General features: G+C 36.0%; 1 protein-coding gene across 1 annotated transcript; it reads right to left on the bottom strand.

The window, feature by feature from the left end:
* Positions 1-557: 557 nt before the first annotated feature.
* Positions 558-19,667, bottom strand: LOC106916077 (cullin-5). The gene is made up of 19 exons (XM_014984149.2): positions 19,563-19,667; positions 17,853-17,962; positions 15,036-15,135; positions 14,077-14,253; positions 13,523-13,664; positions 13,076-13,221; positions 11,731-11,811; positions 11,453-11,546; positions 10,214-10,344; positions 9,477-9,584; positions 8,178-8,242; positions 7,963-8,095; positions 7,756-7,887; positions 7,501-7,624; positions 5,658-5,833; positions 5,417-5,578; positions 4,045-4,163; positions 3,778-3,901; positions 558-2,428 (listed from the first exon to the last, which is right to left on the bottom strand). The coding sequence occupies exons 1-19, from the start codon at positions 19,584-19,586 to the stop codon at positions 2,234-2,236; spliced, it is 2,343 nt and encodes a 780-aa protein (XP_014839635.1). The 5' UTR covers positions 19,587-19,667; the 3' UTR covers positions 558-2,233.
* Positions 19,668-20,256: the final 589 nt, after the last annotated feature.

Genomic DNA, 20,256 nt, shown 5'->3' with positions numbered 1-20,256 from the left:
GTCAGAAAGTCATCTGCTGGTTCTGGTCCACTGAGTTTTCTGAAGTCCACAGTCAACCAGGAAACTCTAGAGCTCTTCATGCTTCCCTGACCTTTAACCCCATAAAATGGGTGAAGAAGATGAGAGACTCCAGACCCAAGAAGGCAGATGGTGTGAAAAGAGCTATAAAAGAAACCTGGGTTTCTATTACACCTCAGCAGAACCACAGGCTGATCTGCTCCATGCCACGTCGCATTGATGCACTAATTCATGCAAAAACAATCCCAAAACATCACTGAGTGCAAAGATATGAATACTGACTTATATGCTTAAAACAGGAGTTGGTATAACAAGTTTCTGAGACACTGAATTTAGTGTTATCTTTACCTGTGAGCCATACTCATTAAAAATGGAAAGAAACATAAAGTAGAAATATTTTAGCGTTTTGAGATATCCGACAAGAAATACTGCACTTTTATAACGCATTCTAATTTTTTCAGATGCATTAGTTTTAACGTTGTTGGTATTTTATCAGTTGTGAGCAATAAACATAAACAGAAACACTTGAAATAAATAAATAACTGTGTGATGAAACTTTATTGTATACAAGTTTAACTTTTCCAACTGAATAAATGAAATAAATCATTTTAGGATGATGCATTTGTATAGAAGTGGTCACATTAATGTATGGATCTGCTGCTTCATGTGGAAGTGGTAGTTGCTAATTTTCTGTTTTTGTAAACTTAATATCAGATTCAGGTGATTCTAGAGCTTGATAAAGACAGAATATGAAACTCTAGAGCTGAGAGAGGGTGTACTTTCTTTCCCCACTTGCAAAAACACAAAATCTTTGAGTAATTTTGTTAAGAACTTGAAATAAGACAAAACTAACTTACAAGTAACTTTTCAATTACAGGAGCTTGTTTTAACGCTGTAAATCTTGAATATTGATTTTAAAAAGTCATAGTTAGTTCCACATGCAATTCTTTTTGCTTATAACATGGAAAAATGTAATAAGTGTAAAAATCTGCCAGCTGAATTCGTATTTTTTCATCAGCATTGAGGAATTATTTAAAACAAGCTCATATATATTGCTGAAAAGTTGCTTTTACATTAGTTTTGTCCTATTTTAAGTATAATGAGATGTATGCACTAGAAACTAAAAAAAATACTTGGTAATATTTAATGCTTTTGCAGTGTGTATCCAAACACCATTAGGCTTACTTATTAACCAGAAATGATAGAAACTCTTTTTTTCCCCCTGTTGATCTGATTATTTTGACAAAAAAATAACCTGGTCATTAATTTCACTTTGTCCGGCTTGGAATTTAATTTCATAATGTCGAGTTCATTGGTTCTTACACACCAAATAGTTTGCAGGGCGATAACGGTTCAGCAATGGCCTAAAAATATAAACTGTTTAACTGCAATCACAGGGCAGAGTAAGAAAACCAAAAATCGACTTTGTAACTGTGGCAGATCCTCGGTTTCCATTACCTCCATCACAAAGTGTGATCGTTTTCCGTTGATGGAAAAAAACAAAATAATAATCATAGAGCAGCATGCTGTTGAAAGTGCACATAGAGATACACACACATAAAAGAACACGTACACGTCATGCACCCAAACACACGCAACACCCACGCGACACACACACAATTTGGCAAAAAATACTCCTCGGTACTCTGAACTAGTCCTTTCGCAGTCTCCGCTCCTCCTGGTCGCCAACTTTTACTCGCAATTCTTTTGAGTTTCAACAAGAGCCATAGCGAATAGGAGGGATGCAAGATGGCCGCCACAAAGATGGCCGCCGCAAAGATGGCAGCCGAGGCCTCAAGAGAAAGAGAACAACTGTCCTCCCTTCGCTGCACAAGTCACCCTCCATCTCTTCTGCAGCTCTCTACTGAGGAAAGTAAGGCAGGAAGTATTTAATTTTTAGTGTATAACTGTTTTTGTTTTTCTTCTGAGCTGAGCTGCTGGCAAAAAGGCCCGCCGTGCCGTGCGTTTCCCCGGATTGGACACTAGAGGGCAGCGAAGACAAACAACGACTCAACGCTACATCTTTAAATGACACACCGGAGTCACACAAACAGAAAAAAACATCCACACTTTTGTTGAAAAGGCTCAACCTCGTCCCTCCGTCGACCTTCGTCAGGCCTCTCCCTCCGTTCGGCTCCTCTTCGGGATCACAATGCGCCGGTGGCGGCCCCAGCGGTAAAAGAAAAACAGCGGAAATGCACTCGTTGCTGGGTGCCTAGGCCATGTAGATGAAGGTGTTGATGTCCGATTCGTCCCTCTTTATATATTTGTGTTCGATGAGCCACTCAATCTGCTCCTTTATCATCTTCTTCTGAGGCAGAAACATATTTTTCAGGATTTCCACCAGCTCCGTTTGCAGCTGAGCGTTGCTGATGCGCTTCCTCATCTTCATGATTTGGATGATAGCCTCCTGAATACAAAATGCAGATTTTTAATTAAAACTATTTTCTTTTTCACATTTTATCTTACACATTTATATTCCGCAAAACTGCAATGGAAACACCTTTTCGCTTCACACTAGTCACATGATCAACAACTGGATGTTAGTACTGGCGGGAAAAACGAAGAAGACGACAGTAGTAGTTGGAGGATGATGGCGCTGCATGTTTTTAATGACTTACTGCGTGAACACGTGAGATTTTTAATTGCGTTTCTTACTAAGTGGAAACGCCGCAATTGCAAAATTGTGGGGTTTTTTCGACATTAGTGAAATATTGACAAAGTTTTGCGCACACTTGTAATGTAAATACAGCTAGAGAAACCCCTAGGGAAAATGCAATGCAGTAAATGTCCTTCATAAGTCAAATATAATTAGAAAACGAAGCGAAAGCAAAGCTGGTAGAGGCAAACATGAGAGGGCTTGGTACAGAAACTAAAACTGATTCTACATACACTGCAAAAACAGAAAATCTTACATAATTCTTGATTGAAAGACATAGTTCCATGTTACGGTCCCTGGCCTCTTGAGGCTGTGCAGGCTTTGGGGGCGTAACTTTCCACTTGTAGGAAAAAAAATCTACAAGTGGAACTATATCTTTCAATCAATAATCATGAATTATTTACCAAAAATAAACTTCTATATCTTGCTGAAAAGTAACTTCTAAGTTAGTATACTTTAAATAAGACAAAACTAACATATCTGCTCTAGAAACTAGACTAAAATACTTGGTTTTTGTTTTTTCTAGTGTATAATGTGTCTCACACTGCAAAAGCACAAAATCTTACCAAGTATTTTTGTCTAGTTTTTAGTGTAAATATCTTATTACACTTAAAATAAGACAAAACTAACTCATAAGTAACATGTAAGTAAGATGTATAGGAGTTTGGTTTAAGTCAATAATTCCTTAATATTGATTTAAAAATGTAGTTCTAGTGGCAGATTTAATTTATAACATTTTTACCATTTTATAAGTGAAATAATCTGCTTGGAATAAGTGGAATAAGTGCTTTTTCATCAATATTGGAAGATTGACTAAAAACAAGCTCCTACATCTTGCTTAGTCTTATTTCAACTGTAATACGATATTTACATTAGAAACCAGACTAAAATACTTGGTGAAACTGTGATTTTACAGTGCAGTTTCTCCAGTTGCTGTGTGTTTTCATTAGAGTGTTTGGAGTGTAAACACGCTCCTGTAAATTTGACCTGATGCCTCCAACATCCTGGAACTATCAACCATAAAATGAAAGGACTTGTTGACCCGACTCGTTGCTCCGTTGCTGTCGAGAAAATCGCATCAGCGCAACCTGGCAACATACCTGAGTTCTGAGTATTCTGAGCTGAACGATTCCTTCGTTTTCCTCCTCTCTCATTCGCTCTGTCGTGAGCTGCAGCCGACCAATCAAATTGATCTTCCCTCTCTTCTGGACTTTGGAGTTTTTGCTGAGAAAAGACAGAATACCAAAGAATCCCCAAATATTAAAATATAATGTGTAAGAAATTGGAGCATCAATTTTTCCTCTCCAAATTTTGAGCATTTACATCAAAATAAAGGATGTAATTTATTTCCTGTTGCAGTGACCTACATGAGCGAGAACTCCTGGTTGACGTAGAAGAGCGTGGCATCTGTAAAGTCTTTGGGCGAGCTAACGGACGGGTCATACGACAGGACTTGCTTCTTCAGTTTAGGAAACGCAACTAGAGACTAAAGACAGAAAAAAAAAACAATTTATGTGGTAAAATACCAGGCATTTTTGGTGTAATTTCTGTTGTAAATATCTTATTGCACTTGAAATGAGACAAAACTAACTTACAAGCAACTTTTCAGCAAGAAATAGCAGCTTATTTTAGATCAATAATTCCTTATTATATTGAGGAAAAATATCTAGTTCAACTGGCAGAGTATTTGATTTCTAACAAGTCATTTTCCCCTTGTTCTAAGTGAAATGATCTGCCAGTGGAACTTGAACTGGGTTGCTAGGTTACGGGCTGAGCTTGGCTGGGGTTGCTAGGTAACGGCGCAGTGGAACATTCTACTTAATAGTGAGGGAAAAAAAAGTTTTCCACTGGCAGATTATTTCACTTATAACATGGAAAAAATGTCTTCCAATAAATCTAATCATCTGCCAGTGCAACTAGTACTTTTTATCAATATTAAGGAATTAAAACAAACTCCTATTTCTTGATGAAAAGTTAATTATAAGCACAGGGTAAGAGTACCCAAAAATTGTACTCCAGTAAAAGTAGCAATACTTCAACATTTTTTACTCAAGTAAAAGTGAAAAAGTATTTGGTAAAAAAGTCTACTCAAGTACTGAGAAGCTGATCAAATTATCAATAATTTAATATTTAAAAATGATTGATAATCATCAGACAGACCAAATTATAAAATTGAGTGGAAATATTGGTATTTTAAGGACAAAAATGCCAATAATTCACGTAACAAAAAAAAAAAAAAAATCGGGTAAAGAAAATGTTTCCAAATCAGTTTCTTTCAAAAAAAAAAAAACTTATTAAACTTTAACAAAAACTGCAGGTGTGTGTCTGTTTCTGGTGACTGTTTGGTTAAAACATGTTTGTTTTTCATTCACCGGGTAAAAAATCCAGAAATGTTATTCAAGTAAGAGTAAAAATACTTAATAGTAAAATTACAGAAGCAAAAGTAAAAAGTACAGTGTAGCAAAAATACTCCTAAAAGTACATTTTTTCAAAAGCGTTACTCATGTAAATGTAATTGAGTAAATGTAACTAGTTACAACCCAACTCTGATTAGAAGGTAGCTTTATTTTAAGTGAACTAAGATATTTGCACAAGAAACGAGACCAAAACTACATGGTAAGATTGAGTGTTTTTGCAGTGACAGAAATCTTCACAGGTCGGTTATGAGTCTTATTAAAACAAACTTCATGCAGCTGAAAAGAAAAACAGACGTTTTGTTGTTTATTATTCTGTTCTGACCCAAAGCGTTCGGCGCAGCTCCGCGTCAGGAAGCTCCGTGGCCAGTTTGAGATTCTCAAAGCTGATTTTCTCTCTCGGCCTCTGATTCCAGGCAAACAGCACGGCGAGCTGGAAGGTCGTGACCTCAAGGTCGTACTGGCCCACCTCGTTCTTAAAGGTGATCTGAACAACAAAAAGGTTAAAAGAGGTTGAAATGTGGGGGATTAAACTCACAGAAACAGCAGAGGTTTGTTGTACTCACGATGCCGTTGGACATGAGGTGATGCCAGTGGAGTTTCCGACCGCTGTGGTTCCTCTTGTAGAAGTCCTCGACCTCGGGGATCAGGTCCTCCAGCTCCGTCGGCAGCGAGACGAAAACCTTCTCGCTGCTCCGTGACCACGCCCCGGCGTTCAGGATCTTAATGTTCACGCTGTCCGCTGCAGAAACACGAACCGGGGGTCAGGGTGAGAATCGATTTGGGTTTTTCCATTATGCTTCAGCTTTGTTTCGTTCTGACTCTGTCCAATTCAGTCAGTTTTAATTAGTTTTTGACTGTGTCAGCTAAATAGTGTGTAGTTTTAGTTTAGTTTGTATTAGTTGTAGTAGTAGTTTTAGTTCTTCATACTCTGGTTAATCTTTAAGTGCATAATTCATAAAGTAATGTATTGATTTGGTAATGAATACTCAACAGAAGATACAATTTTCAAAAAATATATTAAATTATTGTTGAACAACCAACTGACTGGTGTTTTCTCCCAACTTTTGCGGACTAGGAGGAATATGGAGTGCCATAAGGGGGATATTTCACATCAGTTCAAAAGGCTAATAAATAGATTCATAAACACAAAAACAAAGGATATTACATCTATAATTTCAATGTTTTAGCAAGTTTTATAAATGCATGATATAGTTGTAGTTAGTTGTAGTTTTTCCCCATTAATTTCTGTTTTTATTCATTTCAATTAATAAATATGTTTTCTCAATTTAAGTTTTTGTTACTTTGTTAGTTCTATTTAACTATAATAACCTTGCTATGGGTGGGTATTTATTGTATTGTTTATCATTTATCCTGATATCTTTGATTTATTGTTGACACAATAAATTGCAATTGATGTTTATAAACCCTTAAAACTGTCTGTATTTTCTTTTTACAGTTTTTTCATCATCAATGAATAGCAGTACACTTGAAAAATATGATTAAATGTAGCTACTGTGTGCATATTAACGATAAAAATCACACTTGGTATTAGAGCAGTATTTGTGTTTGTGAGGCTATAGCTGCTCTGCCATGCAGTCACAGTCATACAGTTAAGTAAAAAGAAGTAATAAATTGTTTTTATCCTCCATTTATTGTTATAACAATATTACCACAAAATATTGTGATAAAACTGTAAGTTCACATCCCCGACTATTTTAGAGGTTTCCAATTCACAATCACAGGAATTAACCCAAAAACAATACAAACAAAAATTATGCATTAACTAATGAATAATTGCGAGTCTATTGTAAATTTTATGGAAAAATGGTAAAAGAAAATAAAAAATATTAAAACTCCCACCTGCAGGTGGCAGTATTTCTCACTTACACTGCTGGCAGAGTAAGTAGCACATAGGCTACATGCCCGTCTGAGCTAGCAGATAAAAGCTACATTAGCTTAGCTAATTTAGCTAGTTTGGCAGTAACTATTCCAGTAAATATCACTGATATTTATTTTAGTATCAGACAGAGGTGGGTAGATTATTCACAAACTGTGACCAAGTAATAGCTGTAATGTACTTATATTGTTTATAAGTTATACAAGAACGAGGCGAAAGTTGGTTCTACACCGGTGGCTTGCTTATCGTTGTCATAGCAACTCCATAGCAACCGCCTGCCAAAGTGGCTGTCGGTTACAAAGTTCACAGAAGGGAAATGTCACATGAGAACTATGTATTAGGCTTTAACAGAAATGTCAAAGTCAGCGTTTAATAACTTTTAAAGTGCAACACAAAAAACAAGTTTCAGTTTGATCATCATTTCAAACAGCAGCTGAAACTCATAAAACAGCCACTGAATTTGGGTTTATCGATTTGTTTTGTGTTTTTAGTTTAGTTTGTAGTCGTACCTGGTAGAGCCAGCTTGTTGTGTTTGTGCATCTCCTTGAAGACCTGATTGAGATCCTCTGAGACCTTGATGTCCTGAAACATCCTGGCCAGCTTGTTCACATAGTCAGCAGGCATTCCTACTTCCTACAGAGACATAATCATCACAAGCTCTTTCCAAACCTCCAAAACACAGAACTGAAATTCAAGGATTTCCAGCACCTGCACCAGGACCCTGTACTGATGATTATTTCTGAATTCGTCTGAGTGGGACTCACCCTCAGCCACTCCACCATGTTCTCCTCAATCTCGCTGTCGGCTGAAATGTCCAGAATAAGGCGCCTCGTCAGGTGAGCTTTGTGGTACCGCATGAAGACGTCTTTGTTCTGGACGTACTTCAACACCAAGAGCTGCAGGGACGACGGAGGAGAAATCATGAAGCCGGCGGGAAGGAAACAGGCCAACGGGTCGGGAAATCCACTCACCACTTCTTTGAGCTTCAGCTCAATTTCTTCAGAGGTAAGTTTCTTGCTGAGGGGCGTTTTCCTCAGCAACATGTCACAGTAGTTCGCCAGCAGCTCGGGACATTTGGACTCAGGCTGAGTTTTCATTCCCACTCTGATTAAAAACAAACAGTCGAACGTTGATACTAACGTTTCGACAGTGACGGGTTTTAACGGGTTGTTTGTCTCAGACTCACCCCTTCTGCTTCATAGGAAGCTCCAGCTTGAAGATTGTTGCATCGTTGACGACAGCTTTGTAAGCCTTGGAAAGAAAACAACAAAAGGATTTAAAAAAATGTAAAGCAAATGTGTAAAAAAAGGAAAGAAAAAAGTTGTTGGGTTTTGTCATTATTACTTTGCCTATTTAAGACAGAAACACCATTTCCTTTATTATTTTAGATTATTTTTTCCATTTTATTTTATTTCTTTACTTGTTAAATATTTGTTTTAGTTTTATTTTTTGAAATATTTTATTTATCTTATTTATTTAAGATTTTTCATTTTATTTATTAAATATTTAATTATCTTGTCATAAACTTTTAATTAATATTTTTTACTTAAAATTTTATTTATTGATTATTACCTTATTTTTTATCTTAGTTTTTTATTTGCTAAATACTTAATTATCCTGTCATCCGCTTTTAGTTTATACATTTTTTACATGTTTTATTTATTTACAACCTTATTTTTTACTTTGTTTGCTAAATACTTAATCACACTTCCTTGTTTATTATTGTATATATTTATTATTTTAAATTTTATTCTTCTATTATTATAATTGTCATGAACTTTTTAATTTATGTATTTATGTCATATTTTATTCATTTATCTTTTATTTAAGGTTTTATTCTTTAATTTAAATTATTTATTTGTTAAATATTTAATAACTTTTAAATTTTACTATTTACGTGACATTTTATTTATTCGTTTATCATTTTAAACTTTATTAAATATTTAACAAATTCTGTCGGAAATGTTTTATTTATTTAATAATTTTTTTATTTAGTTTTTGTTTTAAATTTTATTCTTTTTTAGGCGTTGAGTCTGAGATGGACGTCTGTTTTTCGGGTGAATTTTCTGGAATGTTTCTGGTAATAGTGGCAGCTGTCATAAATATTTCTAACTGGATAACAACAGAAATCAAATAGTTTGTACAAAGGATCTTATGAAGTTTTTCCATGCTGATGTGAAGCAACAGTTGACTTTTTAAAGACCATTATTACGGACACATGTCCTAATTGGGATGCCAAAACTACAACTATCATCTTTTAAGAGAGCTTTAATTTGTAGCACCTGGCTGCTACTTTCCATCTTAAATCCTACAAAAAAACAAAAGTGTTCTTTGTTTTTCCACACACACAAAGCTTCTCCATTTGTGCACTTGAGGTTAGATTAAAACAGCTTAAAAACCAGATAAAAACCAGCGAGTCACGTTATTTCTGTGACCAACTCTGAGAGCTGAAGGTTGTGGTTTGAGGGTGAAGCTAAAAACACACCTTATCTCTTGCTGTGAGGAAGCGCGGGTCATCCTGGAAAGCCTCCTTCACCAGTTTACTGAAGCGATTAAACAACGTCAGCAGCTGCTCCACATACTTCTCAGAGTCCTGCAACAACATTTACAAACAATCAGAGTTCGGTAATAACTGCTTACATTTACTCAGTTACATTTACTTAAGTAACCTTTTTGGAAAAAATTACTTTTAGGAGTATTTTTACTATGATGTATTTTAAGTAATTTTATTATGAAATATTTCTACTATTATCTGAGTAAGATTTCTGGATTTTCCTCCCAGAACAAACACTGCAGACACAGATCTGCAGTTTTTGTTAAAGTTTCATCAGTTTTTTATTGAAAGAAACTGATTTGGAAAAAAAAATATATTTTGCCTGATTTTGTTATTTATATGAATTATTGTGAGTTTGTCCTTAAAATACCAAAATCTCCACTTAACTTTATGTTTTGGTCCGTCTGATTATGTCATTTGTAAATATTAATTGATTGATAATTTCATCAGTTAGTCAGTACTGGAGAAGACCTTTTGCCAAATACATTTCTACACTTAGATGAACACTTTTCACTTTTACTTGAGCAAAAATATGTTGAAGTAGTCCTATTTTTACTAGGGTACAATTTTTGGCTACTCTACCCGTCTCTGACAACAATGAGCTGCATGAAGAGGAATTACCCATAGATGATATGATCAGACATGGCAGCTGGAGTCGGTAAACGTACCGTAGTGATCGTCTCAGCGGCAGCCACCATGTCTGCCAGTCCAGCATTAATGATGTGCTCTTCTAGGTCCTTCAGCATGGGCTCAATCCCACTGGGAACCTTGTCCATTAGTGAAAACATGAGGTGCAGCTCTGCTCAGTGGGGGGGGGACAAACAAATCAGAGGAACAAAGCATGATGGAGGAAGATCACAACCAACAATCCCTCAGACTTTCTAAACGTTGTTTTCAGAGAAATGTTCAGTTTCGATCAGAAGTTTACAGTCTGACCTCTAAGGGGGTTTACACACCTGACTCTGTTTGGTTGGGGAACAAAATTGCAACATTTGTTACATTTTCAGCTGCTGTGGTTTTCAAACAAAGCAAACCCTTTAAAAAACCCGTTCCCCTCCTCGCCTGTGGGGGCGCTGCAACAAGAGCCAATGATTGGAATGACATAAAAACCTCTGAAGAAGACACAGAGCGCAACTTTCTTCTTTACGAAACATAATCAGAACCACGTTTTCCTCGCCCTACGTGTCAGCTACGCTACACGCAGACTCGTTGTCATAGCAACTGAAATCAACACTTTATGTGTCAGGATCCAACAAAAAAAAAACACTCAAACATCCAGTCTGAGTGTCTGAAAACATTAAACATTAGAGTTTAATGTTTTCAGTCTTTAATATTTATTTTGCGATTATTAATAAGTGATCTTTGAGGTACATTAGCTAACACTGCTAATAGTTAAGCTAACACAGCGGTGGTTGATTAATTTAAACGACTGCTCTACTGATGATCTATCAGAGTTGGTGTTTAGGTCACATTTTTCTTTCAACTTTTTAACTGAACCAAAACACACTGAATTCGACATCCCATCTAAATGTTAAAGTTGTCGTAGTCAAGCTAGCATCACTGACCTACTTCCCTCTGCCTTGCTATTTTTTTTCTTAATTAAAACTCTTTCGAGACCTTGTTAGCTAGTTGTCGTAGTGTTGACAAAAAGCACCAAAGTACTGCATCCCTTCTTCCTTTATACATTAGGTGTACATTTAAGTTTTAGCGCATTATGTTAACAATTTAACAGCTGAAACCAATGCTAGTCATCGTTAGCGAGCAGCTTTTTGTCCTCCAGCAGGGAGACGGGGGCGGGATCTTGATGTCAAGCTGTAAGGGGTCCAGAATTCCCTTAGTGAAAAATAATTGTCATAATTTACTTTAAAGATTACGATTCATTAGAAAACAGTGTTCTGGATACTCACTCTCTGTCTCGTTGCGTTTAATCATTCCTGGACATTCGGCTAGGATGGTCTCCTTGAACGAAGTCACCAAAGCGTTAACGCAACACTCCATAAGCTGCAAGGGAAAGAAACAAGATACGTAAACTAACATCCAACACATACATAAACTTACCTAACAAATACTAACTATGAGGGTGGTTATGAATAATATTGGTTGTATTTGTGTGTTTAATGCATGACTTCCTTTTTCAGCAGATAAATAATAACATGATTTAAAGGATCTCATGAAAGACACCTACTGCTTGAACAGAATTACATTCACGTCGTGTCTCTAGATATCGAAGCGCTCTCTTCTCCTCCTCTCTGAGTTTTGCATCAGCCTGCAGGGGAAAAAAAAGAAACGAACAGGAAGCAGAAATATAATGTCAAGCATGTTGCAACCACAAACTTCTGCTTATTCAGTTGGGATTTTAATGAAATTTGGAGAAGTGAAAGAAAAGCACAACGAGCCTTTTGCCACAGTCACCATAGAGCTGTGATCAACAAACTTTCCAGTTTCTGACCCAGAAAATAAAAATATAAGAAGGGTCGTGACCCCCACTCCTGGTTGATTTTTAACGGGCATGTAAATTGACTTTTTTGAGCTTCACATCATGTTATAATGTTATCTAATCAAAAACATACAGAGTGTTACCCTCCCCTACTCAGCTCCTTCAGACTAGCCAGCAGCAATTAGCAAACACTTGGTGGAACTGTGCATATGCTGAGCTTATATGAGCTGCATCTCAGAACAATGCTGGTAAAAACGTTGTTAAAGGGAGCCTTGTTGTGATGACTTCCTGAAGGCAGAGCTTCAGAAAGAGCAGTAGCTTCTTAAAGAGACAGCGGTCCAATTTACTCTGCATTAAATTATGAAGTAAAATCTTTCTTAAGCCATGTTTGATATATTCAGCACTTTTCTAACAACTGGAGTTAACATAGTCCCTTGACTGCATTATAAAATGGCACTATGTGTCTGGAAAAACATAATACTACCCCTTTAAATGATTACTTCTAAGATGCATATGGTTTCTTATTGGCATTTTTGGTATTTAGGTTGATTTCAGAACCTGATCAAACTTATTTGTGACCCCAACTTTGAAAAATACTGATGTAGGAGACGGGAAACAAGTGGAAAAAGTTGCCTTTCATTCTGGTAAAAATCAGCTCCTTGTTCTACGCTTTGCTTTATACAGAGGGTCTGGATCACTGAGAAACGATTGAATCTGCTGCAGCAATAATATGTCTTGAACATTATCTTTTGCATGACCAACAATGACTAACAGTTTTGTTCACTTCCTAAGCTGCTATTGCTAAAACTACAGATAAACTTCTTTCTAGATCAATAAAATAGAAAACAACTCATCCCCCCAAAAAAACAAGTACATGTGCAATATTTTCAATTTAGAGCCAAAATAATTTAGAGATACATCTTTCTGCAAAAGTCAGACTACTTTGAGTGTTTCATTAAAAAGTGCATGGTAATTACACTTTTTTTTTTTTTGCATTTATTATTTGTGGTTTTAGACACCAGAAAGAATTGTGAAATATTACAACTCCATACTAACAAGAAGGAAACAAAAAAAAACAACAACAAAAACTTACATATTTCATGTAGTTTTGGACACCGTTTTGCTGCAGGTAGGACGGTGCCTGTGTTCTGTAGAACCTCTCAGTGGAGTCCAGGTAGGCTTTCTCAAAGTTATCCCTGTAGATCTGCAGCTTGTCCTCTGGGTTGGAGCACAGGTTGACTGGACAGGGAGAGGAAAACACTTCATGGCGGTCGTATTTCCTCCACAAGCACAGGAAATAATTGTCCAAAAAAGCAACATGACAAAAGGAAAAACGCTATAAACAGAAATCTGCAAAAAGAAAAAAACTGAGATGCTGCAATGCAAAAAAAAAAAAAAAAAAAAAAAGTAAATCAACTTGTCACCACAAAATCTGGAAATTTTAAAACCTCTTCTTCTCTGCAAACTCTTTTTCTGGCTTGTTGCGTTTCTTCAAACCGATATGCTTCTCGTTACGAGTCGACGTTACGGTCTTTCTTACCGTATGATTCCCGGACGCCGATGACGAGCTGCGAGTCGAAGGCCTCGCCCAGCCTCTCTGCGTGCACCAGCTTCATCGCGCTGTCCTGCAGGCGGCTCTTAATATTGGAAAATATCGACTCGTTCCACGTGTCCAGCATGAGCTGCAGAGAGTGAAACACGTTGAATCTACTCAAAAATGTGTCAATGCAAAAAAACTCCTAGTAACCTGTTTTTTAACTATTCAGTGATATTTGTCATATTTGTAGGTGGAAACATTAATGATCACTTTTTGATAGATTTATAAGGCAGCTGATCAATAGTGTCTTTCTGATCTGTGAGTTTCTATTTTCTTTATGTGCTTCCTTTTTATTACTCCTCACTAAAGGTGGGTAGAGTAGCCAAAACTTGAACTGAAGAAAGAATAGTACTACTTCAAAGTAAAAGTAAAAAGTATTTGGTAAAAATTCTGTTAAAGTACAGAGTAACTGATGAAATGATGGATTTCTATAGGCACTGCTTGCTTCTCTGCTGACTTTTCTTGCAGCTTCTACTTTTTCCTTCTTCCTGTCTCACCTTGCGTACGATGCTGTCCTCCATGTTTGTTTTCTTGTTGCTGCCCTGCTTCCCCATCAGCGTGATCTCCAGCTGACAGAACGGTTTGGGCAGGATGTCGCACTGGGTGAAGAACTTCCTCCACTCCACGATGTACGCCTTCAGCAGCGCCGTGTCGTCTTGGTGGCTCAGCACGCGCTGCCATGGCAACGGATACAGAGGAAAAGATACTTCCTGAAAACTTCAAGGAATTGAGTTTGTATGGCAATAAATTGGTCATAAAGTTGGTACAAAAGACCAAAAAAAATTAAACTGGAGATTAAAAAAAAGATTTGAAACTAAAAATTTATCTTGAAACTGTAAAACAAGAATGTGAAGTTAAAAAATAACTTTTCAGATTCAATATGTTAAAATTGTTTTCAGTTTAAAATTGTTATTTTGAGCTCCAGTTTTTTTCAGTTAACATTTCCAAGTTTTAAATCTTTTTTTTCAGTTTCAAAATGTTATTGTCAGCTTCAATTTTTTATTGTCAGCTTCAATTTTTTTTAAGTTTCAAACCTTTTTTCAGTTTTGAACTTTTTTTGTTAAGTTTCAAATATTTCTTTTCAGTGTTTTTTATTGTCTGCAGAATCTGTCAAGAATTAAACGTCAAAAGTAGCGAAACTAAATCAGCTTTAAATAGTTTTTCTACCTTTGGAGATTTTTCTTTTCTACTAACTGACCAACAGAAAATAAGGTTTAAGGACCAACACAGTGATTGTAAGTCGGCTAAAAGTGGACAGACAGTAGATGATCAACTGTAAATGAATAAAGAAGCAGACAAAGGTTAAACAACAACCTTCAGAAATCCTGGACAGCTGTTGATCAGAACCACGTAAAAAATTACAGAAACGTCTGCCTCAAATCGAAACCCGACAGTAGAATTAGCCAAAGAGAATTACACAGAAACAAACACTGGAGATAAATAAGAAGCTTCTTACGGTTTGTGCCTGTTTGATGAAGTCGAGGATGTCTTCTTTGAGGGCTTGGTGGATTTTAGCAGGACCTTTATCGTCCCATAAACAGACAGCATGGACGTCACTAGAAAGGAAAAAACAAAAACAAAACATGTCCAGCCTGTTCCTATGTGAGGAAAACAATGATCTTCAAGCAGAAAATAATATATTTCAGACATTTAAGCAACTCTAAAGTGCAAAAGTTTTACATCTGAGGTCATGATATAGATCAGGTTCTTAAATTATTTAGTTTTTTATTTAACCTGAAATGTATGACAGAGTTTTAGGGCCAGACTAAGAAAAAATATATATTTTACAAGAAACAGTCACACAATGCTTAAATCACAATATTACTATAATAAAGTAATATTTTTACAATAAAGTTTTGACAGAGTCACAATGCTATAAGAATAAAGTCATAATATCACCAGAATAAAGTTGTATGACAAATAAAATGAAAATAAAGATGAAATAATGCAAGAAAAAAAGGCAAAAATAAGTCATAAGATAATATCACCAAAAATAAATCCAGCAACAAAGCAGTTTCAACAAAAAATAATATGAAAATAAAGTCGGAATAACGAAAAAAAAACTTCTGAATGATACAAGAATAAAGTTGTATGACAAAAAGTCATAATATTATGAGAATAAAGTCACAACATTACCAGAATAAAGTTGTAATAATACATGAATAAACTCATATTACACGAATAAAGTGGCATATGTTTACTGAATGAAGTAATAATTTAAGGAAAAGTCCTACATGAATAAACAATTTTAATGAGGAATGTTGAGCCTCTTGTGAAGTTATTGTATCACTTTTACAAATAATACTAAACTTTTCAACACATCAGCATCAAATTATCAGCAGCAGGACTTGAAACGACCAAGTATTTAAATAAAACATCACAGACTATAGTAAGCTTTACATAAAAATACTTACAGTAAGGAAGTAACAATATATAGCTTTTACTGTGTTGTATTAATATGCAAATGGCCCAACAAATAAAACATAACAGAACTACAAAGCTGGTGTGTTAATAAGAGGTCTCACTTTGACATAAACTGTAGGTCTGTCTTGTAATGGACAGAGTATTGAGAAATTTTACTCTGATAAAAGTAGCGATAGCTCACAATGTCACTCAAGTAAAAAGTACAGTGTAGTAAAACTAAACTGCTACTTAAAGTACATTATTTCCAAAAAGTTACTCAAGTAAATGTAACTGAGCAAACATAAAATTATAAAGTGGTTGGAGTTGATGCAAAACCAAAAAATAAATAGTATCTTTAAGATGTGGGAAGACGTTCAGTCGGACAAACTCTGCATTTAGACGAAACGGCTCTGAAATTTTATTGCACTTTCCCCGACTTCTCAGAGGAGATAATAAATCCTACCTTACAATTTCTGCATCTTTTCACATGGAAGATGGTTTTTCTCACATTTTTATTCGCATTTTTACAGTGATCGAGACTCAACAACAAAGTTACAGCTAAAAGATAGTCGAACAGTCACTTCGCTGAAGAGAGAAATTCACACATTCTCGAAAGATGGCAGACGGATTGAAACCTGGATGAAACTCCCTCAGAGCTTCTGTCCACAATGAACGCAGCTTTTTTTCCCATCCAAACACAACTCAGCTATTATTCAGCTCCTAACTGCAACAGGACTGGAACTAGCAATTATTTCAGAATCGATTATTCTATTGATCATTCTGTGGATTAATTGGATTTAAAACATTCTGCAGATTTTTCACTTAACCAGTTAGAAATACATCAAAATATGCAATTTGCTTTTTTAGAATAGGAAAATAAACACTTGATTGCCTGAGATGCATTAATGTAGCGTTACGTTAGTGAATTTGAAGCAGGTGAAGCCAAAGCTGCCACTTGAGGAGATTTGAGGTAAAATATATTGAAAGACAAAGGTATTTTTATCTGAAATGCAAAATACAGCTCTGGAAAAAACCCATTGCACTGAACCCCATCGAAAACCTCCTGGTTATTCCACCAAATGTTGATTTCTGAGTTAAAACAATAATATTGTTGTTTCTAAAGGAATATGAAGTTGTTTTCTTTGCACTGTTTGAGGTCTGAGAGCACAGCATTTTTTTTTTGTTATTTTGACCATTTCTCATTTTGTGCAAATAAATACTAACATTTTTGCTTGGAATTTTAGAGACATGTCAGTATTTCATAGAATAAACGAACAATGTTCATTTTGCAGGTGTCTCTTAATTCTTTCCAGTTTGGGTCTGTATACTACAGTTAATGATTAATCAATTACTCAATTAGTTGACGATTATTCAAATAATAGATTAATCACAATTAATTGCTTCAGCTCCATTTGTAATTTTAATGATTATGGGTTAAAGATAATTAAAAAAATGATCGTGTCATTCTTCCAGACTGCAACATTACACTTTCAATCTGTGTGTATGATGACTCTAGATAACCATAATAAATCTTAAAATATTCAATAATATTAAAGTCGTGAATAGCCCAACTTAAAACTGAGAATAGCTGTAAGAAGAAACATCTTTAAGAAGCAAATAAATTTTGTTTTAGTTGATAATTTTGCACAAACTGGAAGCTGTTTAACGTTTCATTTTACCAAAAGCAGGACGTGAATAAATAAAGAAGTGGCCTTTAAACTTTGACATCTTTAGCATCTTAAGAAGGAAACTCTATAGAATAATAACCAACGATGGCACAGGGCGCTCCGCTTTCGTCCACTCTGCATTAAAACTAAAGCAGTTGTTTCCACAGCAGCTGTAATGCGGCGGATCAAAGAGCGTCTCTTACGAGAATAAGTCGAACCACTGTTGCTTGGTGACGGCCTCTTGTCTTAGCAGCTTGAGAACGATGGGCCGCATCAGGTCCCACTTGTCCTCAAACTGCAGGGACCCCTTGTTCTGCCAGAAAGACATGTGGGAAGGGTGGAGGAAAATCTAATATTACAGCACAGAAATGAGAAAATACAGGCTGGGAGTGAGACAAAGAGTATAAAGAGGAGATGCACCGATCAGGGTCGATACCAATTACCGATGTCATACCCGTCGGCTCCAGTTTAATTTCTGTTTCTTAAATCACATAAAGAATAAAAATGCAATGCAGGTTCTTTGATAGAAACAGCACTGTTGTTACTAGAGCTGAAACGATCGATTGTGATTAATCGGTTATTGAAATAATCATCAACTAATTTAGTAACCGATTAATCGCTAACTAGAGCATGTAGACTAAAAAAAAAAGACATTTGTTGAAAAGAAAATATTCAGAGAATTAATTAAACCAAAACTTTACAAAACAGATGTACAGTTTGTATTTAACGCCTCAAGTGCAAGCTTTTTGTCCTGCTAGCTAGTCTTGCTATTTAGTTGGCTAGAATTTGTTTGTCATAACCTTGGCTTTTGTGTTTGCTTCATTAATATGTCACATGGTAATGAACATGGGAATGACTGACACCAGACATGTTTATTCAAATTCTAGCAGATTTTTATAAGCAATCAAAATCAGTATTTTGAATAGTGTTGCCGTTTTTGTTACAGTTTCTTTTAATTTGTTAATTCACCTCAAGACGTGTAATATTGGCTGTAATCTGTTTTGGATGTATGTGACATTTTTGTGAACCAGATAAAGCGTTAGTAATTTCTTCATTGTGGTTTGATAAACTACGGGCCCCAAAACAACATCTTGTTTAAGGCCCCCAGAGAGCTAGGACCGGCCCTGCCACGAATTATTAGGCGTATTTAGACACTGATATCCTTTTAAATGTGTTATCTAGGTCAGTAGATTTACACTAGAGCCAACATGAAGTTCGTTTTAACGCTACCTAGCAGGTTAGCGGATATTTGGGGGATTAAAGCCTAACTAACCTGATTTGGGATCTGCGTATCTCTCTCTGCAGACTAAACTTTTGGCTGAGGTGAATATTATTTTGAAAGGCCTTCCAGGAACAGACGCTAGGTTTAGCAACCTTATTGAGAGGTTAGCTAGTCAAAATAAAGTCCAAACAGAAGCAGCTTGAAGGGGTTCTGCTGTGGGCGTGTGGCGGAGTTCGTGGCGTGGAGGTCTGGTTTCCTTCCGAACCGTGTTTCTAGCATTTTTCTCCTCCAGTGTTTCGGCTGGGACCTGCTTCTTCTGGTCCATCTCTCGGACTGATCCACGCAGGGACCCGACACTAGCTAACGGCTTACAGTTCTGCGTTCGGTTCCGAATCTCAGGAAGAAGGCTGGATTCGTAATTTAAGCGCAGGTTCGGGGAGGGAAATGAAGAGATTAAAAGGGGACGACATGATCGGGGAAACGAACCCCGGCATAACACCGGACTTCAACAACGGCAGCGGCCACTTCAGGCGCACCTTTCTGGGTTTTTATTACATAAATGCTAACATCAGCGGAGATGCGTGGAGGCTGAAGCACCGAGAACATTTATCAGCAGTTAACCTAAAAAGACGTAACATCAACGAACCTAAATGTGCACAGAAACAGTGAATGTAATTCAGTTGCTTCTTACCTTTAACAAATTAGGCGTCGCCATGTTTCTCCAACTTATCACCTCGCAGATTCTCGCGAGACAGGTATCAGGATTAGGTAATGGTATCCCAGTTCACCGAAATAAACTCTCTCCTGCTTCTAAAAACAGACTTGGTGGTTCAATTAATGGTTATTGTCTTCTCAGTATGGAACACGATATTCTGATTACAGATAAAAGTAAATTTTAATTCTGTTTAACTAAAGTTAAAACGTCTAAAACCAACACCCCTCGAGATTTTTTACTGTTGAATAGAATAGAATAAAACAGTAACAGCCTTTATTGTAATCAGATGTTGTCAATGTAAAAGTTCACAGAAAATCTTAAAGTGTTTAAAACAATATGTAAAATAACAAGATTAACAATAACATTATTGACACACTGTACATGTATAATGCCTTAACATAAAGAAAATACTGTAGTTAATAGAAATAGGAATGTGCAACTGAGTGAAGTTAGTTTTTATTTAAATGTACATATAGTGCATTTGTATTGCACATTAAAAAAGACAGACTATTTAAAATGCAAAATATCAGTGCAGAAAAACAGATGAAAAACAGCAAAAAGGTTGTTTAAAAATAAGTAGGTTGTGCAAATTATTTTAGTTTTAATTTAATAAATTGAGAAACTAAGAACAATTGGAATATAATAACTAAGCTGAGACTGAAAGATTTCT

Source organism: Poecilia mexicana, unplaced genomic scaffold (assembly GCF_051168715.1).
Source record: "Poecilia mexicana isolate PSO_F unplaced genomic scaffold, ASM5116871v1 scaffold_13, whole genome shotgun sequence".
NCBI lineage: Eukaryota > Metazoa > Chordata > Actinopteri > Cyprinodontiformes > Poeciliidae > Poecilia > Poecilia mexicana.
Note: the sequence above shows the minus strand (reverse complement) of the source record. Positions and strands in the feature narration are given on the sequence as shown.